The 18,470-nt window shown below is 35.7% G+C and overlaps 1 protein-coding gene across 1 annotated transcript in view; it reads left to right on the top strand.

Annotated features, from left to right (window-relative positions):
- The window catches only part of LOC128205834 (trafficking protein particle complex subunit 9-like), a 48,293-nt gene extending 31,047 nt beyond the window's left edge, over positions 1–17,246 (top strand). Inside the window, exons 10-25 of the mRNA XM_052907837.1 lie at positions 982–1,053; positions 1,264–1,468; positions 2,333–2,426; positions 2,742–2,918; positions 3,219–3,358; positions 3,878–4,090; positions 4,575–4,785; positions 5,437–5,525; positions 6,884–7,074; positions 7,948–8,090; positions 8,828–8,935; positions 9,252–9,357; positions 10,012–10,105; positions 10,501–10,605; positions 11,251–11,387; positions 12,378–17,246. Coding sequence (XP_052763797.1) covers positions 982–1,053; positions 1,264–1,468; positions 2,333–2,426; positions 2,742–2,918; positions 3,219–3,358; positions 3,878–4,090; positions 4,575–4,785; positions 5,437–5,525; positions 6,884–7,074; positions 7,948–8,090; positions 8,828–8,935; positions 9,252–9,357; positions 10,012–10,105; positions 10,501–10,605; positions 11,251–11,387; positions 12,378–12,686 — 2,394 coding nt within the window. The 3' untranslated portion in view covers positions 12,687–17,246. The remainder of the gene's footprint in view (positions 1–981; positions 1,054–1,263; positions 1,469–2,332; positions 2,427–2,741; positions 2,919–3,218; positions 3,359–3,877; positions 4,091–4,574; positions 4,786–5,436; positions 5,526–6,883; positions 7,075–7,947; positions 8,091–8,827; positions 8,936–9,251; positions 9,358–10,011; positions 10,106–10,500; positions 10,606–11,250; positions 11,388–12,377) is intronic.
- The last annotated feature ends 1,224 nt before the right edge of the window (positions 17,247–18,470 follow it).

Below are 18,470 nucleotides of genomic sequence, written 5' to 3'. Positions count from 1 at the left end.
ATTAAGCGAGAGGATCATTTTTAATGTCTTATTGTACCAAGAAAAAGGGAAGTTTGTCCAAAGAGTTATAGTTAGACTGCACAGTAACTGAGATTACGGGATTATCTGGGATTATCCCCCTGTTTGCTTCTCAATTACAGACTTATCACAGTGACTTTCTTATCCTGTCTGGTAAGGAAGCTGCCCCTCTTGGCCCCTTTTTAATCAAGGGATTAAATGATAAATTTGAACAAAATTGATGTTTTGTTCATCTTGTGTTTTGGCTTTCAAATCCACTTTTGTGGAAGTTTCTCTAAGAAAGTCTTAACAACTACCCCATATTGCAAAGTCTACTTGAAGCTTTCATACTTAAGTTTCATACAAATTCACGTGAATTGAAGATAATGGAAAATATGACACCTAAAATATTTTATATTACTACAATTTGGTTATGTAATTTTCACGAGTAGAAAAAAAAGGCAACACAAAATTTTAATCTTTCCAAATTGAAAAATGTGCAGAGGACCCCAAAGCAACATGTAGGTGTTTTGTACTCAATTTTTTTTAAGATATAGTCTGTATTTTGGAAATAAAAGAACTCACAAGTTAATCTCATTGTCTTTGCCTCGTTGTTGATGCCTTGCTTGTTTTCATTTAAAAAATCAGCATGATCAACTATGAGCAATGAACGTCACATCAAATAGAAACAAAACATGTATTTTTGGAATGCCTCCTACTTTCTGAAGAAAAAGAGTCAAAGCATTGTGCCTTGGTATTGCTGACATCATTTCGTCGTCATGCCTAAACTTTAACCTTGGCCTTAACTGAAAAAGATGTTCAAGATACTCACATGACACTATGTGCATAACTCTGGCTTTATATAAATTAAGTTATGCCCCTTTGTTAATAAAAGAGCCCAGTGTTGGTACTCTTTTGCAGTGCTCTTTCAGTGCAAATGCTGTCTTGCAGTGCTTGAAGTATCTCTATTGTTATCCATTACAGAGGTTCCTACAGGCGGCTGATTTCCTACAGGAGGTGATCTACATTGCCCCGCAGCTCAACGATGAAGACAGGGTGGGTGGCTTGTATTTAGATCTAGCATGAATGCATACACATTTAATTTCAATCCTTTAAATTTCTTTGTTATCATACACATGTGTTTAAAACTGAATTGCTCATATATTTCTCCTTAAATGTCAGCCTTTTGTGTGATTGCATTGATTCCCTTTTTTTGTGTAATACGTATGAATGAACCAGGAAGCACAATTTTTGTATACATTTCAGATCCATCGATACATCACCATGTCCACCCTGTACGGCCAGATCGGCTTTTCCCGGAAGGCATCATTTTTCCGCCGAGTGGCAGCCATGCAGTGTGTGGCCCCTCAAACCCCTAAACCCAACTGGCCCCTTTGTCATCAACTCCTTATTCAGTCCCTCCCAGGGTACAAGTTGTACCTGGATCAAAATGATTCCACTAGTAAGCCAGGTTAGTATTCTTTCATTTTTGCTCCAAAAAAAGTGACTGTAGAATTTTTTGTAAGAGTTGGTCATAGTGTTCTTTTGGATTTTACAAAGATGTGCTTATAATTGTGTAAAAATTAAAATCCATATATTGGTGTATTGAACAGTCTCATGACAACCAAGGAGAGACTGTTCGTTAGTCAACTGCCCCATACACTCTATGAGCCACAATTCTTAGAGCCTTTATTATAGTATCATACTGTCCCCATTCTTAGAGGCTTTAATGAAGTATCATACTTAGATTTTACTTTGATTTGGCATAAAAGAAAAGAAAAACATTGTTGAATTTTCATGTAAGATTAAAATGACTTTCCATCTTTTTCACAGAAATCAATATTTTCGTGAAATAAATTTCAACCTACGCTAACACTGAAATTCAACAAATATATCTTCTATTTTTTGGCAGTACAAACTTCATGTATACTGTTGGCTTCTCACCAAACAGGGCCTAATTTCTCGAAACTTCTTAAGTCCCTTATAACAGGATTAAACTCGCTATTTTTGTTTTTCAATAGTTTGCGTAATATTAACTTCTTTAAGAACTTTTATACTTTAGATAGGAGTTAAATTCATGATTATCACAATAAACCATTTTCCTTTCCTAAAAGTTCAATTGAAGTATGTATTTTAGCTAATTGAAATAAGCTACTTAAGCCTGTTAAGCTTAAGAAGTTTTGAGAAATCGGGGCCAGGCTGTGGGTGGACTTTCTCAAAAAGGACACAGGACAAGTTTCTGCTCAGGAAATAGACTCCAGCAGGAATGATGTCAGCTTAAGTATAAATTATTAATCAATTATAAATCAATGATACCTAACCTTTCATTGTACAGGTGATACACATGGCTGGCCTGTGATACAGACACGGGTGCTACATGAGCTTATATTCTCTGCTAAAAAGATGGGCAACATGGCTCTCGCTGTCAGGTTTGAAACTCTAACACTCACTTTGCCCCTTGTCTGTTTTAGATGCACATTATTTGAAAAATAAATTTGGAACATGTGTCCCGAGTCATAGAAACAAACAAAGATATCTGCTAAGAATTAAAAGTAGTTTGTCAGAAAGCTTATCAACTAGATGCAGAATTATTTTTTTTAATCTTCAGAATTTGGCATGTGTTACATGATATTGCCTCGCATATATTGTAACACAGAAATTATAACTTACAAATCATAACACAGAACATTTCATTATGTCAACTCCCACAATAGTTATAAACCAAGACTATTTTGCAATCACAGATACCTGACTATTCTGCTGCACACCCAGCTAGACTACCTGTCAGTGCAGGAGAAGCGTGACCTCGTCTCCAATCTCCAGTCTTTCACAGAGCATTGTGAGGGGACCACCCAGACTCTTGCCGTGGAGTCGGGAGCCCTCGTGCCCCATGTACCTCTGATCAGTGTTCCTCTTGTCAAGTAAGTAACAGGATACTTATATATGCTCACTTATTACTTCTTTCCCTGCTTTCTTTCTGCCTCCTTACATATTTTGATCATTGTGGTCGACATCAGCATTGTTGTCTTAATTCTTGGCCATCATGTATGCCACACAAACCATTGATTTTAACATCAACATCGTGATCAGCATCGTTGCTCTTCATTCATAACTACGATTGCAAGGTTACTAATTGTTTTAGGATACTTTGAAAATTTTCAATGTCCCATATGTAAGAATCATGAAATCAATTTAAAAAAATTATGCATTATTATTCTCAGATCGTTCAAGCTGATGCCTCTGGAGACACACTTGGAGCCAAAGAAGATTTTAACTTCAGAGTCTTCTGTTCCTGACAGTGTCTTCATCTTCACACCACTCCACCTAGGGCCTGTGTCAAGACCAGACTGCCCCGATGTTGGTATGTAGTAAAATGATTATTTTGTTGGGGATTTCCAAGAGCACCACTAATCAAGAGACCATTTCAAAACATGACTATCTGAAGTAATCTAATGTTCTTAGTCAGAGGACTATCTTACAACCTTCTAGGCAACTAGTGCTGACAGTGAGATCATTTTCACATTACTTAACTTGGGATCAGTTTCCAAGTCCCAAAGTTGGTATATGGTGAAATGTTCATTCTTGAGGTTGAGGGGGATTAAGCGGAGATCCAGCTGCTGCCTGACAACCCTCTTCCAGGCAACCTGCATCTAATCCACATTGGTCTGATAACAGAATTTCCTCTGATCTCCAACTTTACATTAATGCTCTCTTTTCCAGATTTCTCCTGGTGGAGGGGGATTTAGCGGGAATCAAGCTATTGGTTCACAACCCCCTTCCAGACAACCTGCCTCTCTCCCTCATTTGGTTAAAAATGGGGTGCCCGGGGGTTGAGAAATTTCCTCTGATCTTAAACTAATAATTTATTCTTCCTTTCCAGATTTCTCCTGGGTGGAGGGGGATATAGCGGAGGTTCAGCTACTGGTTCACAACCCCCTTCCAGACAACCTGCCTCTAACCCATATTGGACTGATAACGGAGGGACTTGAGGTTGAGGCATTCCCTACGTCTCCGACAATTCCTGCAGAGCATGGCCTGTATGCTGTGAAGATAAAGCTTGTCCCTGCAGCTGCTGGGCAGCTCAATATCTTAGGTAAGAGGCTTTGATTGAAGTGACAATAATGAGATCAGGTTTTGTTTGTTGCATGAGCAATCATGTAATTGAATGTAAAATACTAGTGGCACATCTTTATGTTTTGCTTGACATGACATGAAAAATATGATGACTAAATGTTTAGAATAATATTCTGTTTAACAAAATTGGAGACTTTTTAAAGCTTTCAACTCCTTCCTTTTCTTTTTCTTAGTTACTTGGATTATTTGTGCAATTTCTGAGATGAATGACAAATGTCACTTTTCATATGATGATATGGTCGTTAACAGGGCCAATTCATAAAACATTTTTAAGAGAGAAGTGTGTACTTTCAATAGCGTCAATAAAAATGAAGTTATTCGGAATTTTTCAAGTAATTATATCATATGACCATTAAGACAATTGAATTCGGAAAATGAATTATGTAAGAATATAACTATATTTTATGAATAATGGCCCCGTCATTTTGACGTCATGTTTGAAGGTTACAACACCAAGCTTTATGGGGTTCGGAGCAACTGTAAGTTACGCGACTGTCCCAGCATCCCCCAGTCTCACTTTACCGTCAAAGTCGCGCCAGGATTGCCGTCCCTCCAACTGATGACCTCATTAACGAAGGCAGACGATTTCCTATCCTTCGGGGAGGAGTTCAACATTGTCACCAGTGCAACGGCTGTGTTATACACTGGTCAAAGGTTTGATAATTAACATAATTCCAATATGTGTATTGTGTGACTATACTTTCAGCCAAGTAGAGGAAATTTGTTTGCATCAGTGTCAGGTTATGATGTATGTCGGATAGTGACATTAAAAAAGTCATATTTCATCAGTTGAAAAACATACAATATTTGCAACTCTATTGGGATTCATCACAGTAATACATGTAGTTAGGATTAACCTTAGGCCATCAAGATTGATAAAGATTTCACTCATGATATTCAGGATTTTTAAACATGAAGTTTCAGAAAAAACATTGTATAAAATCTGAACAAAACGCTTCTTACAATTGAAGTACAACAACAAAAGTTCAATTATGGCATTATGTTTAATCAATCCATAAGTATATGACAGAAACACGTGAGAAAAGGATATTTTAGATCTGGATTTACAAAATTGTGTTCAAATGAGTATCAACCAGTTGCTGTTCCAATAAATATATAGAGGATAATTGTTCTAATATATTTCACCATGTGAGCACCAAAGTTATTCACTTTTTAAACAGTGAAATATCACTTGTATTTCACTAATAAATCTCTATAAACTACCCGAAAGCATATAGTCAATATTTTTTTGCCTTTGTATTAATTATTATTGAAAATTAACCTGTATTTTTTATATTCTTACAGTTCAGAGTGCACAGTAACTCTACAGAACTCGAACAAACTTCCTGTGGAATGGGTGAATGTCACACTTGAGTCAATGAAGGATGCCAAAGGTATTTTTGTCACTGTTTATGTAATATTTATATAAACACTGTAGCCAGGTTAAGATTATAAGTATCTTCCATGGCCGTGAGTGTAAGATAGGTTTATTCCGACCCGAGCGTAGGGTGTTTTGCGGAAACAACTCTTTTGTGCTTAGTGAAAATTATTGCGTATGGATATGCGATACTTCTTGGTTGTCATGGATATGCGCGCAGTGATTCAGATTATGTTAATAGCCAAATTGGTCTTTAAATAGTTCTAAGGAGATTGAAACATTATTTCTTGAAAGGTGCATGAAAACTGTTTAACGGTGACATTTGAATCGAGAAATAATTGATTAGCGTTCTAAATATTGCCACAAAACAAGGTATCCATGATGCTACAGACGACAGTCTTCAACAAGGGAGGTAATTACAATGTGGTGACCATTAAAAAGGAGTTCCATACTGGCATTTTATCCTCGCCCATGGGCAAGATAAGAATTTCTCGCATGGTTAAATTATTGGATCTACTTATCTGAGGTGGGAGAAGATTTATATGCATAGTCACTTTGTACATTCACTTTATTTCATTAGTACTCTTTATCGTTTTATTCTAGAATTTCAATATCATGTAAATATTGCCTTAGATTTTTATGCCCTTAATGCATAAGACTGACTTATACGCTGATGAACTTTTGCAAGCTTTGGCTGAATTGGACAGAGAGAAACAATGACTTTAAACCACAGACATGGCATAAGCCCTAATATATGATGTCTCAAACTGAGGGTCGCCAGGAGAGTTGTCGGTACCAAACACTCCCGAAATAACAATAACATTACCAGAACTACAATAACTGTGGCAATCTTTTTATGCTTCAATTTTAAGGCTTAAAGCAACCATATCGAAGTGTTTCTAGTGGTATAGTGTTTCCACATATCTTTTAACAGGTTGTGGGTTTGATTTTCACCAGGGGTACTTTTTTATAACCTCTCCAAAATGGACTCCAGTACTGGTTTCAACCCATTACAGTGTTTCATAAGAACATGATGATTTATAAAATAAAATATTATGGATGTACAAAAACATGCTTGCACATTAGTGATATGTTGATTGATCAAATCCCCTGGTCTTATGTCAAAAACCCGTGGAATTCAGATCAATAACATCAAAATCCCATGGAATGGTCTCCGGAAATATGGCATGTATGGGAAAGGAACTCAAGTATGTTTCTAAAAGCTATAGCTTTCATGTCAGTCAAGCTAAAAGAAGTTAGTATAAACAAAAGTATCAAGTATTAACCATTAAAATATTTTAAAGTTTATGCACATCATTTCATGTGTCAACCTTTACTAGAGATTACATGCTGTATCTTTGTCCTCTATTTCAGATTATGTTTGTGAAGTTTTCCAATGGAACAACGAGAACATTCAGTCCCAGTTGCCAATAAGTCCCTCAGGGGTGCTGTGTTTTAACATGGCTCTACAAGGTGTGGGTGACTTTCTACTACATAAAACAGAAATAAAGACAAATAGCTGGACAAGAGAGGGTCCCAGAAAGGCTGTAGGATCGGATGGCAGGGTAGGTGTTTTGTTGAGTGAGTGGGTGGGGTAAGTCCTACATTCTTGGGTGCTGTGTCTTAACATTGCTCTACATGGTGTGGGCGACTTTCTACTACATAAAACAGAAATAAAGACAAAAAGCTGGAAATGAGAGGGTCCATGGCAGGGTATGTGTCGTGTTGACAGAGTGGGTGGGGTACATGTACTACATAGAAATAAAGACACATAGAAGAACATGAGATGGACCCAGAAAGGCTGTAGGATTTGATGGCAGGGTATGTGTCTTTTACAGGGTGGGTGGGGTAAGTCCAAAATACAAGGAATACATGGGAATACACAGTGTGGGCAACTTTCTACTACAAAAATAAAGATAATTAGCTGGACAAGCGAAGGTTGTAGGATCTGACAGAAGGGTAGGTGTCTTGTTAACAAAGTGAGTGGGGTCTTACATAGAGGGAATATTGTGTTTTCTTACGGCTCTTTATGGTTATGGAAACTTTCTTCTACATGAAGCAGAATCTGAAAAATCAGACCAATGAAGAGGGACCCAGACAGGCTGCAAGGCTCCGAAGGCAGGATAAGTGTATTTTAGGGAGAATTGGTTATTAATTTTACATGGCTCTACACTAAGTAGAAGACTGTCCTTTCAATAACCATTTATTCACAATGAATAAAAAAAAGTTTTATAAACATTGTTCAATTAAATCATTATCAAGTTGGTGTGCTTGCCTCTGTTTGAAATGTTCTGACTGAAAAAAAATATATCTTATTTAAAAGAGAAACTATTTATGCTCACAAAATCATTCTTTATTTGAATATTTACATGAATGATGAATTGTTAATTAATATTAACAAAAATCTCTGTTTGAATGCAAGTGCTTCTTTTTATCAGGTTGTTGAGGGCATTCTTAAGGTGGAGTATTCAGGTGGTCCTGGTTACCGTGACAACTATTGTCGATGTTCCTCTGTGGCATTTAATGTCGACATTCTACCATCCCTAGTCTTCACCAAGTGGGACGTCATGTTGTCAGAAAGGTGGGCACTCTGATGTTGATAAGGGCATCATTCTGTCGCCTACATAGCATGGCAGATATATTAGAACCATGTTTTCTTGCATAATGGACATGTGCTTCAGAGTTATTGCTGGACCCAGAAATTTCTGTCTTACCCACCCCGGGTGACATCTCATGTGCATCCATGCACCATTTCAGAATTAGAATAATATTTTAAAGGATAATGATACTAAATTAAAAATAGAAAGTTTAAGAAGAACAGTCATAACAATGTTCATCAACAAAAATATTGATACAAAATTAAATGAAAACCTAAAAACAGCGACATCTATTAGGTACTATTTGATGTTCACTTCAAATTACTGGGTGCCATATGTTGATTTCAATAAATAAAATCACATGCACAATTCAGTGTAATATCTAAAAACAGCGCCGTCAAAATTGCACATAAATTTAAATTTTCGGTATGCAAGAAAAAGTATCTTTCACAAGTATGCAGGGCAGATACAAACATTTGACCCTCTGGCACACTGCGATGATTCGGCACGTGCTCTTGTGTCAGATTTTTTCATCCGCTCATACATGTGAAAGATACTAATATTCTAGTTTGGCAGTTATGTGTTTAATCCAGAAAAAAACATACTTGTTCTTACTTTAATAAGTTGACTATTGAATGAATAGAAAAAAATAATTCAACAATAATATATACATATTGATGGATATAAATCTTGTGATTATATCGGAGAAGTGTGATTTCAGCTCCGAGCACTGTTACCTGATGTTTGATGTGAAGAATTTGTCCTCTCATGAGCTGGACGTCCAGTATTCAGGCCAGTGTGTCTGTGTGAAGCCCGAACACACTCGCAGGTATGTATATCACACTTTCACCTAAACATATTCCAATATTTTTAAAGTGCCACTTAATTAATGATGACACTGAAGTTAGTGATCTATACTACCATATTATATTATGTATCTGACACACCCGGAATTCAATGGAAAAAAATGCCTGTGTCCTATTTGCAGTATTAGGCTTCTGACATTTTTCATTGACGTCCATTTCTGTTTCTTGTGAAACAAACATGATATCTAGCCAGTCGTACGATTCCTTTAGTCAGTTTCTCGCAACATTTATACACATTATAAAACTGTCCAAAAGTTTAATTGTCTTTCATCATTCCAGAGTGTGTATAGAAGTGGAGCGTTTTGAACCCAACTCAATACCTAGCCAGTCATATGATTCCTTCAGTCAGTTCCTTGCAACATTTGTGGACATCAGATGGACAATTGTATCCTTTGTAATAAATGGAGTTTAGTTCTGTTAGCCCTTCGAATTGGTTCACAATGCATCGAGTACAATCTGTAATTTTATACTTAATGAGGCCAAATTGCCAAATAGTGTCAACCCTTGGTACCAAAAATCTGTCTAGATATCCAGAAAACACAAAAAAATCCCCAAAAAGAAGAAGACTAAAACTAAATAAGTGACATCCTATCTCTATATATCTAGAATATATACACCAGAGCCTCCAATGTCCATTCTGGCCATTTTTTAGTTTTTAGATAGATTTCCATTCAATGCATCTTGAGTTTAGATAAACTTTCATTTAAGTGTGTTAATCACACAGAATCACACAGAATGCAGAATGCATCATTTTCTGATATCAAATGCCAAGAATACTTGTACTAAGTATGAAGCATGATGCATTTGTGTTATGTAGTCAGAATTGAATTAAAAGGAAAATGTTCATCATATAAAATGTGTTTACTTTACTGAGAACCCCAAAACCTATTTGTGTGCAGACGCTAAAATTAGAAACGAGTTGGCATTGCCTAATTTGTAATAAGCAAGAAAAAAATCAGATATAATATGTACAAAATCTCTTATCGACTTCCTCAAATAATAATAAGAAAAAAAAAAGTTTTCCTGAGCTGCTGTTCAGCCCTCGTTGAATGTGAATGGGCGTCTTGAAACAGAGCACCTTACCTGGACCCGAGAACAACAGCAGATAGTATATACATCACCGGTACTTTGGGGTGAGTAGCATTACATAATGATTAATGTTACCACTATTAAGATCCTTTCATGAAACACACCCCTGAATAACAGCAGATTTTGGTGTAAAAAGTAACACCATTTGATGAATAAACCAAAATTGCTCCCCAAAAATACAAATGAATTAACATAACTAGTGCGGGAAGATCAGTGAGGTTATTGTTTGAATAACATGATAAATAAAAGTTTTTAAGCTGCCCTTAAAACGACATGAAGACTTGTAGCAACAAGTCATGTACCCTTGAAAAATAATCGGTAAATAACACCTACATCTTAAACAGTTGATAAGCCGGTAAAAAAAAATACCCCAACTAAAATTTGTTGACTGCTGCAATGTTTTGCCTTAGAGTAAATGAGCTGTCTTATCCTTTTTCAGATGTGCATTTGAATGGTCAAGTCATCTCCCCTCTCCATATTGGTTCCCTCGAGTATAAAGTGGGTCAACCAGTCACCTTGGAAGCCGGTTTTCAGCTCAAGTCAGGTAATATATTGTTGTCTTTCTGGCACTATGACATTGAGTGGCACTTGAATGATCTTTTCTTCAAATGGGAACGTTTCCTTATTTATCTAACATTTTACGCTCTATTTTTTATCATTATAAGCAGCTGCTAACTGAAATTGACATTGACTAGGCCTAAAAAAAAAATACATTTGGTTCGGGTTACCCGACCCTACCTACAGAATAGGCGCCGACCCTAACGTTTTTATAGTCAGTTTGAAAAAAAAATGAAAAAAAAAAAAAAAAAAATTCGTTTTTTTTTTAATTGCTTTTTAATATTAAGTTTAAACCTTAAATGCTTGTACAGAAGATAGCTTTAACACCATTCTCCAATGATGAAAATTATATTCTTATATAAAACCTAATAAAAAAAAATAATAAAAAAAAATAAAAAGCCTACCTACCCTACCTATTTTTTTTAAGGATGTAACCCTAACCAAACAAATTTTTTTTTAGGCCCTATGGGTTTTACACTTTTCCTTAAAGTGAGCTTTTTGAAGTGAACTTTTTTTTCGCTGTTCTGCCAAAGATTTATTTCCTCACTGCTTGTGTTGACTAGTTGAATTGTAAATTTAGTTTACACCTTACATAATACAGCTATAAGAAAATGTTTGTTATATCTCCCAGAATGCAGCAGTGATCTCGAAGGGCGATCAGGGGAGTTGACCCTGTGCTGTTGTCAACATTATGACAACGGGGAGGTGAGCCATAACACAAACAGCTATGTGATGTCCGTAGAGTCCCAGTCTATATGTGTGCCTCAGGTAAGAAGGGGTTTCTGCTAAAAGGTTTTCTTTTTTATCTTGCCTGTTGTTTAAAGCTGCACTCCCACAGCTTGAACCTTTTTCCAACTTTTTTTTATTTTTTTTGTCTTGAAACGAGCAAATTTTTGTGAAAACCCAAGGCAACCAAATATACAAGACTGCTGACAAAAATAAGATCGCAGATTTTTATATTTAAGTTCAAAAATTGATGTTTTATGCATTTTTCTTAAACCGTTAGAATCATAAAACATTATTTTTCGAACAGAAATATGAAAATCTGCGATCTGATTTTTTGTCAGCAATCTTTAATCATTGGTTTGCAGATATTTTAGCAAAAATTTGCTCTTTCCAAGACAAAAAAAGTTGTAAAAATGGTATATCTGTGAGAGTGCAGCTTTAAAGACCAGTGAAGGTGTTGTAATGATATTCAAGTTTCAAGTTTCATTTATAGTAAACCAGAGGGGCGTAGACCCATGAGGCATTAAGTGCACAATGGTGACAAATACAAATAATATTTACTTGTGCGGTAACATATTAACTAATAACTTTTATGACAATGTCTATTATACTAGACTTTTAAAAAATGTCTATTTGACATAATTCAAAAGCTTTGTAAACAAATACACTCAAATATTTCAATGGTATGATTGTCTTAGACAGCTGTTTAACACAGAAAACTCAAACAATCTTGAGGATATTCCTGAAATTTTATACATATATTCTATGACACTTTGTGCAGGTCCCATAAATCTGAGTTTTTTAGTAGAGCTAGGGTCCCTGTAACAGCTGAGAAAAACTGACGTTGTAGACGATAAAAGTGAAATCTAAGTATCCATTTCCAATAAAAAGTGCATTTTTTTAGAAAGAAAAAAATACAATTTGACATGCAAGTGAAATGTACCCTTGATGCTATGGTACAAAATAACACTCTGTTTTAAAACTTCATGGAAACCAAATCTGATTATTATTCTCTTTCAATTTCCATTTCAGATTTCTGCAGATATTCCCATTACACATTCCTGTATGTTCATTTTCACCTGCTCGGGATTCTACAAGTTTGAAATACAAATGAAGGTCGAAGGTCAACCAAGAGACTCCACTGACTCTAATATTCAAGGTCATCACCATAGTAACCAGAGTGTTGTGACCTCTAGTGATAAAGGCCAAGGTCACCAGAGTCAATCGAATCTAACTGGTCAAGGCCTGTGCTCAAATTCTGAGGATACAGCAGATTCAACTCGATCAAATGACCGTGTTTTTAAATGCATGTCTGTGATAGAAGTTAACATTATAGAATGACATATTTATATTTGTATGTATATGTGTATAGGCCTTTTTTATTTTGGGAAATCATTGTAAGATAGACTGAATGTGTTTTAATGCCTCTCCTTCATAGAAGTGGCCAAATCAGCTGCCTCTGGTATCTGCCTACATTGTTTAAGTATAGGATAAAACAGGCTATGGATCGAGGAGTAAAACATGTACCGGTATGTATGAAGTTTTAAATGGAAGTTTTACATGCAAAATTTAATAAGATCAAGTGTTTAAAGATCATGTCAGAAGATGGGCTCCATGTCATTAATGGGACATTCCATCCATCACTGCTGTAGCTGGCCTAGGTCATTTATGGGACATTCCATCCATCCAGTGCTGTAGCTTTTAATTTTTCACTATTTTGCCACCTACAGAGCATGGCAGACACCTAGCACTTACCTCATCCATTGGCGTTGTCAGTGTCACACTTTCATTTCCCATCAATAACTTTTGAATTTTTTTGGTCTAGATTCTTCAAACTTGGTATGAACATTAGTCATTATTGGTAGATGACACCTTTTGACCTTCTGACGACACATAAGGTTCAGGGAAATCTAGCAATTCTATGATCGAAGCGCATAGCTTTATGAGTGTATTCATGGTCATTTTGAATAAAAACACTGTTAAATTAAGAAAACATCTGTGAAAAATATGTTAAGTTTTTTTTTTAATTATTTACTTCCTAAAAAATTCATCAAATCTTGCACACCAGATCTACTTAAATATTTTTTTAAAATATCTAATAACCTTTATACGACTGTACCATTAATGGTCATGTTAAAATCTCTAAGTGCTCGTTGTTTGTTTTTTCTTGCCAAGTAGATATGTTTTCTATTGGAACCTGACCCTAAACAAAAAAACAATAAGGTATGGCCTTATTTCTTACCTTGTACATGTATCTTCTTCCATATATAGTAAAATTTTACAAATATACATGTATATGTCAATCGCTTAAATTCATGTTATTCACTTTTTGATGGTAAATTTGATGTTGTATGACAGTATCCTGTCCAGTGAAGACATGGAACTTGTGTTTTGTTAAAACATTCAAATTTTCTTTCATTCAAGTTTGCATGTTTATTCATAGGTGTTTTAAAATTGGGTTTGCATTAGGATTAATAAAACTCTTGGAAAAGTGGAATGTTTAACACCGTATTTCACCTGTGTTTGGCATACCAAGGTCATGTTATCAACGAATGCATCTTATTTTCGTTTTTGGAAAAATTGTTTCTAGTTGCAATCAGACCTAAATTGAAACAAATAGACAATTTTTTTTGGAATGTTCAAACTTAAATAATATGTTAATTTCTGGGATTTGTAAAGTCACTGACCTGGGTTATAGGTCTGTTGTAAAGTATTCAATTGAAATTTCCTGTTCCTGCAATATTTTGTTGTTCCCTCGTTGATGAAACGATGCCTTAAAGTGAAATGCATGTGCAAGATGTGATCAATTCAAAACAGTGGACATTTTGATTTTCATTCACAAGACTTAACATCATGTCAAATTATTTTTACTTCTAATCTCAGCTGATACACCAATGATTTTAGAGCCTAATATTGATGTGTGAACTATTATAGATATATTATGTTATATCATATTACTAGTGCTTTGTTAAAAATGAGTTATTTGTTAATTCTCATACAAAGTGTCTTCCAGTTACCTGTTTCCTCAAATAGTTAAATAGTGGAATAGTTGCGTCTAATAGGGAATAGTTTAGTCAAGTAGTGGAATAGTTGCATCAAATAGTGGAAATGTTGCGTCAAATAGTGGAAATGTTGCGTCAAATAGTGGAAATGTTGCGTCAAATAGTGGAATAGTTACAAATAGTTGAATAGTTGCTTCAAATAGTGGAATAGTTACGTCAAATAGGGAAATAGTAATGTCAAGTACTGGAATAGTTTCTTCTAATAGTGGAATATTGACTTCAAAAAAATTAGTTGAATACTTAAAAGTGATTTGTCATACTTAAAATACTGTTCTCAAGGCCCAACAAAGCTGATGTTTCTTTTGTCAGATTTACCACACATTCTTTTCAGAAAATGCACAAAACATTCTTGTTTTTCACCAAAATTAATAGAACTGCATCATAGTGAAACCGTGTTGAATTGAACACTGTATCAACATCAACATGTGTATTAGTGTCCCTGGCAATTTCATGAAGTCTGAAACAGTTTTATCATGTATGGATACTTTGTAAGGTATTTCTATAGTAGGGAGAATATCTAGAATATTTATAATTGTTCAGGGCTACTTCTCTAGATACTCATTAATCAGTATACATGGGAAAAAGGGTTTTGCTTTAGCCAACTTCTATACTTAAGTGAGATTGAATTAAAAAAAAATTAACCTGCTTGCCACAACTTTTCTAGACCAAAATCCAATGAACAAAAAACTAAATTGGTGTGGCCTAAAAGTTATTATTTACTTTCACATTAAGATAGAGGTGTTGCTTCCTAATGATCAATTCCGTAGTTTATATGCGAGTTCTTAAATTTGATTTAGAAAGTTTAATTTTTTTAAAGGGACTTGTTCACAGATTTAATTTGATATGTTACTTTTATGAACAAGCTCCAAACAGCTACTATCAGATATTGATTTGAGCAGAATGTTGTAAATCTAGCCCTGAAATATTTAAATTTCTGGTTGTGCTTGAATAGAGAATTTTTTTGGAGCGTCTTCTTTTAAATAGATATGAACATTAGAGCTCTAACTTGAACATGTGATGTTTCATGATTGAAAAACGCAGATTATGTTCACAGTTCAAACAACTGTTATTGTGTTTGTGTGACCTATGAAATGTGAACAAGTCCGTTAATAGGAATATTTTTCTGCAGTTAAAGCAACTTGTGGTGTTTTAACTCTGTGCACTTGAAGTTCATAAATATTATATAATATGGTATTTAATTTTGTCATTTGTGTAAACATCGAGATTACATAACATATTTTGTCCCTGTAAATGTCCATGTCTCATTGCCTGATGTATGTTTTCTTAAGAGCTATGTTAATCTAATCATCTATTACATGTTGCCTTATATTTCTGTACATGTATGCTCATTCATTGTATAACAAGTTCATGTATTTGTATATGTAAAATGCTTTGATGCCAAACAAATAAAATAAGTTGTTTCCAGCGCCAGATATAGGGTAGGTAGCTTGGGATAATATTTATATTAATTTTTGCCGAGCTCACTTCCAGTGAGCCAAAAATAGTTGTCAAAATGGCTGTTCTGTGTGAGTGCTTGCATGAGTGCATCGGTCCAGACTTAATTTGTCCAGCCTGTATCTTATTTTTTAAAGTTGTTTCTTAAGTAATTCCACTGAAACCTATGCAAAATAATACCACAATTTTTTCCCAATAGAAAAAAATGTTTACATTTTGTATCTGATGGCAATAAATAGGGTTGGTGTCGGTCTGGAAACAATTATTTTTATGTGAGGCCTCAAGTGAACAAATTACTGTTTATAATGACTAGACAAACACTAAGGCCAAAAAGGGGTTGTGCAAAATGTTTGTGTTATATTGCTGTAAATCAGCTTCATGACATGTGTTCAGTTTATTTCATATCTACTTCAAATCTAAACTGGTTCTTTTACTCGGGTAAAGAATATACTTTTTTATGTTTCATTCATATCAATTTCCTTCAAAAATACTGCATGATTTCAACATAAAATATGGACACCTGAAAGACTTTTTAGAACATACTATTTCTTGATTCCATATCACACAGTCGCCATGTAACGTTTGTGCAATACATTATACCATATACATGTACTATGTATGACAGTTTTTCAGAAGCACATTTATTGTATACATGATCGCTATATATAAAGTGTAATAATCCTATAATCAGAGTGAATTTTGAAATACCCCATTTATATTACTCTGTTTTCCTAGAGAACAATAAAAACATATATAAAGTTAAAACAATTATTTTAGTTCATGCTTTAAGGTGCATATCTTGACTTTCGTTGCCTTTTTCTCATTTTCCTTTCCTTTGGTGTTATTGCTTTATTGAAATTACCGGATGCTTTCATTTCTTTTTAAATTGTCAAAAGATTGATCACCAAGTGTTATGAAACAATGTGCCAGTTTGTTTAGAGCTTTGTTCAAGTTAACAGCATGATCAATGACAGTGTTGTTAACTTTCAAAGGTGATATATTATATGATGTGTTCATTTTAACAAGAACAGTTGAAAAAGTTGTCAAACCCTTAATGGAAATACAGCAGATCACAGGTGTATCTATAAAACGTTCAGAGCAATACAGATTTGAAGGATAACAAGAATGGCATTAAAAACATTGTTAACTGAAACAAAGTTTTAAAATATTAACCTTTTAATTGTTGTTTAGTTTATATGAACTCCAGCAATTGATTTTAAGCTAGCATCACAAATTTGTATAACAAGCCCTGTTATATTTGTACTGCATTGTTTTTGTAGCGTTAAGCTTGTATTGGTTTTATATTGTTGACTATTTGTGTTATATGTGACATGTCTCATATTATACATGTATTGTTTGAGGAATAAAGGGAAAGGAATGAACAATACAAGGACTTTTTACCTTCTATTATTTTTGCCAACTAAGGCTGCTTCCCAATTGTCACAAAATATAACCTGTTGATGTTTCTGCAGGCATATTTTTAGTGACAGCGTCATTGATCTTGACCCCGTCCACCCCAAAACAGTGACATTGACCTTGGCCCCTTCCATCCAAAACAGCGACATTGACCTTGGCCCCTTCCATCCAAAACAGCGTCATTGACCTTGGTGTGTACCGTCCAAAACAGTGACATTGACCTTGACCCCTTCTGCCCTAAACAGTGACATTGACCATGGCACTATCTGCCCAAAACAGTGACATTGACCATGGCCCCGTCTGTCCAAAACAGTGACATCGACCTTGGCCCCGTCTGTCAAAAACAGTGAAATTGGCCCCTTCCGCCCAAAACATTGACATTGACCATGGTCCCGCCTGTCCTTAACAGTGAAATTCGCACCTTCTGCCCAAAACAGTGAAATTGACCCCTTCTGCCCAAAACAGTGAAATTGACCATGGCCCAGTCTGTCCAAAACAGTGACATTGGCCCCATCCGCCCAAAACAGTCCCATTGACCAGTCTGTCCAAAACAGTGACATTGACCATGGCCTCGTCTGTCCAAAACAGTGACATTGACCATGGCCTCGTCTGTCCAAAACAGTGACATTGACCATGGCCCCTTCCGCCCAAAACAGTCACATTGACCTTGGCACCTTCCGCCCAAAACAGTGACATTGACCATGGCCCCTTCCGCGCAAAACAGTGACATTGACCTTGGTGCCTTCCGCCCAAAACAGTGACATTGACCTTGGTGCCTTCCGCCCAAAACAGTGACATTGACCTTGGAGCCTTCCACCCAAAACAGTGACATTGGGGCCTTCTGCCCAAAACAGTGACATTGACCTTGGAGCCTTCCACCCAAAACAGTGACATTGGTGCCTTCTGCCCAAAACAGTGACATTGACCATGGCACCATCTGCCCAAAACAGTGACATTGACCATGGCCCCTTTTGCCCAAAACAGTGACATTAACCATGGCCCCGTCTGTCCAAAACATTGACCTTGGCCCCGTCTGTCCAAAACAGTGAAATTGGCCCCTTCCGCCCAAAACAGTGACATTGACCTTGGAGCCTTCCACCCAAAACAGTGACATTGGCGCCTTCTGCCCAAAACAGTGACATTGACCATGGCACCATCTGCCCAAAACAGTGACATTGACCATGGCCCCTTT

The sequence above is a fragment of the Mya arenaria genome, chromosome 10, assembly GCF_026914265.1.
Source record: "Mya arenaria isolate MELC-2E11 chromosome 10, ASM2691426v1".
NCBI classification, from domain to species: Eukaryota; Metazoa; Mollusca; class Bivalvia; order Myida; family Myidae; genus Mya; species Mya arenaria.
This window is presented reverse-complemented; position numbering and strand designations above follow the sequence as displayed.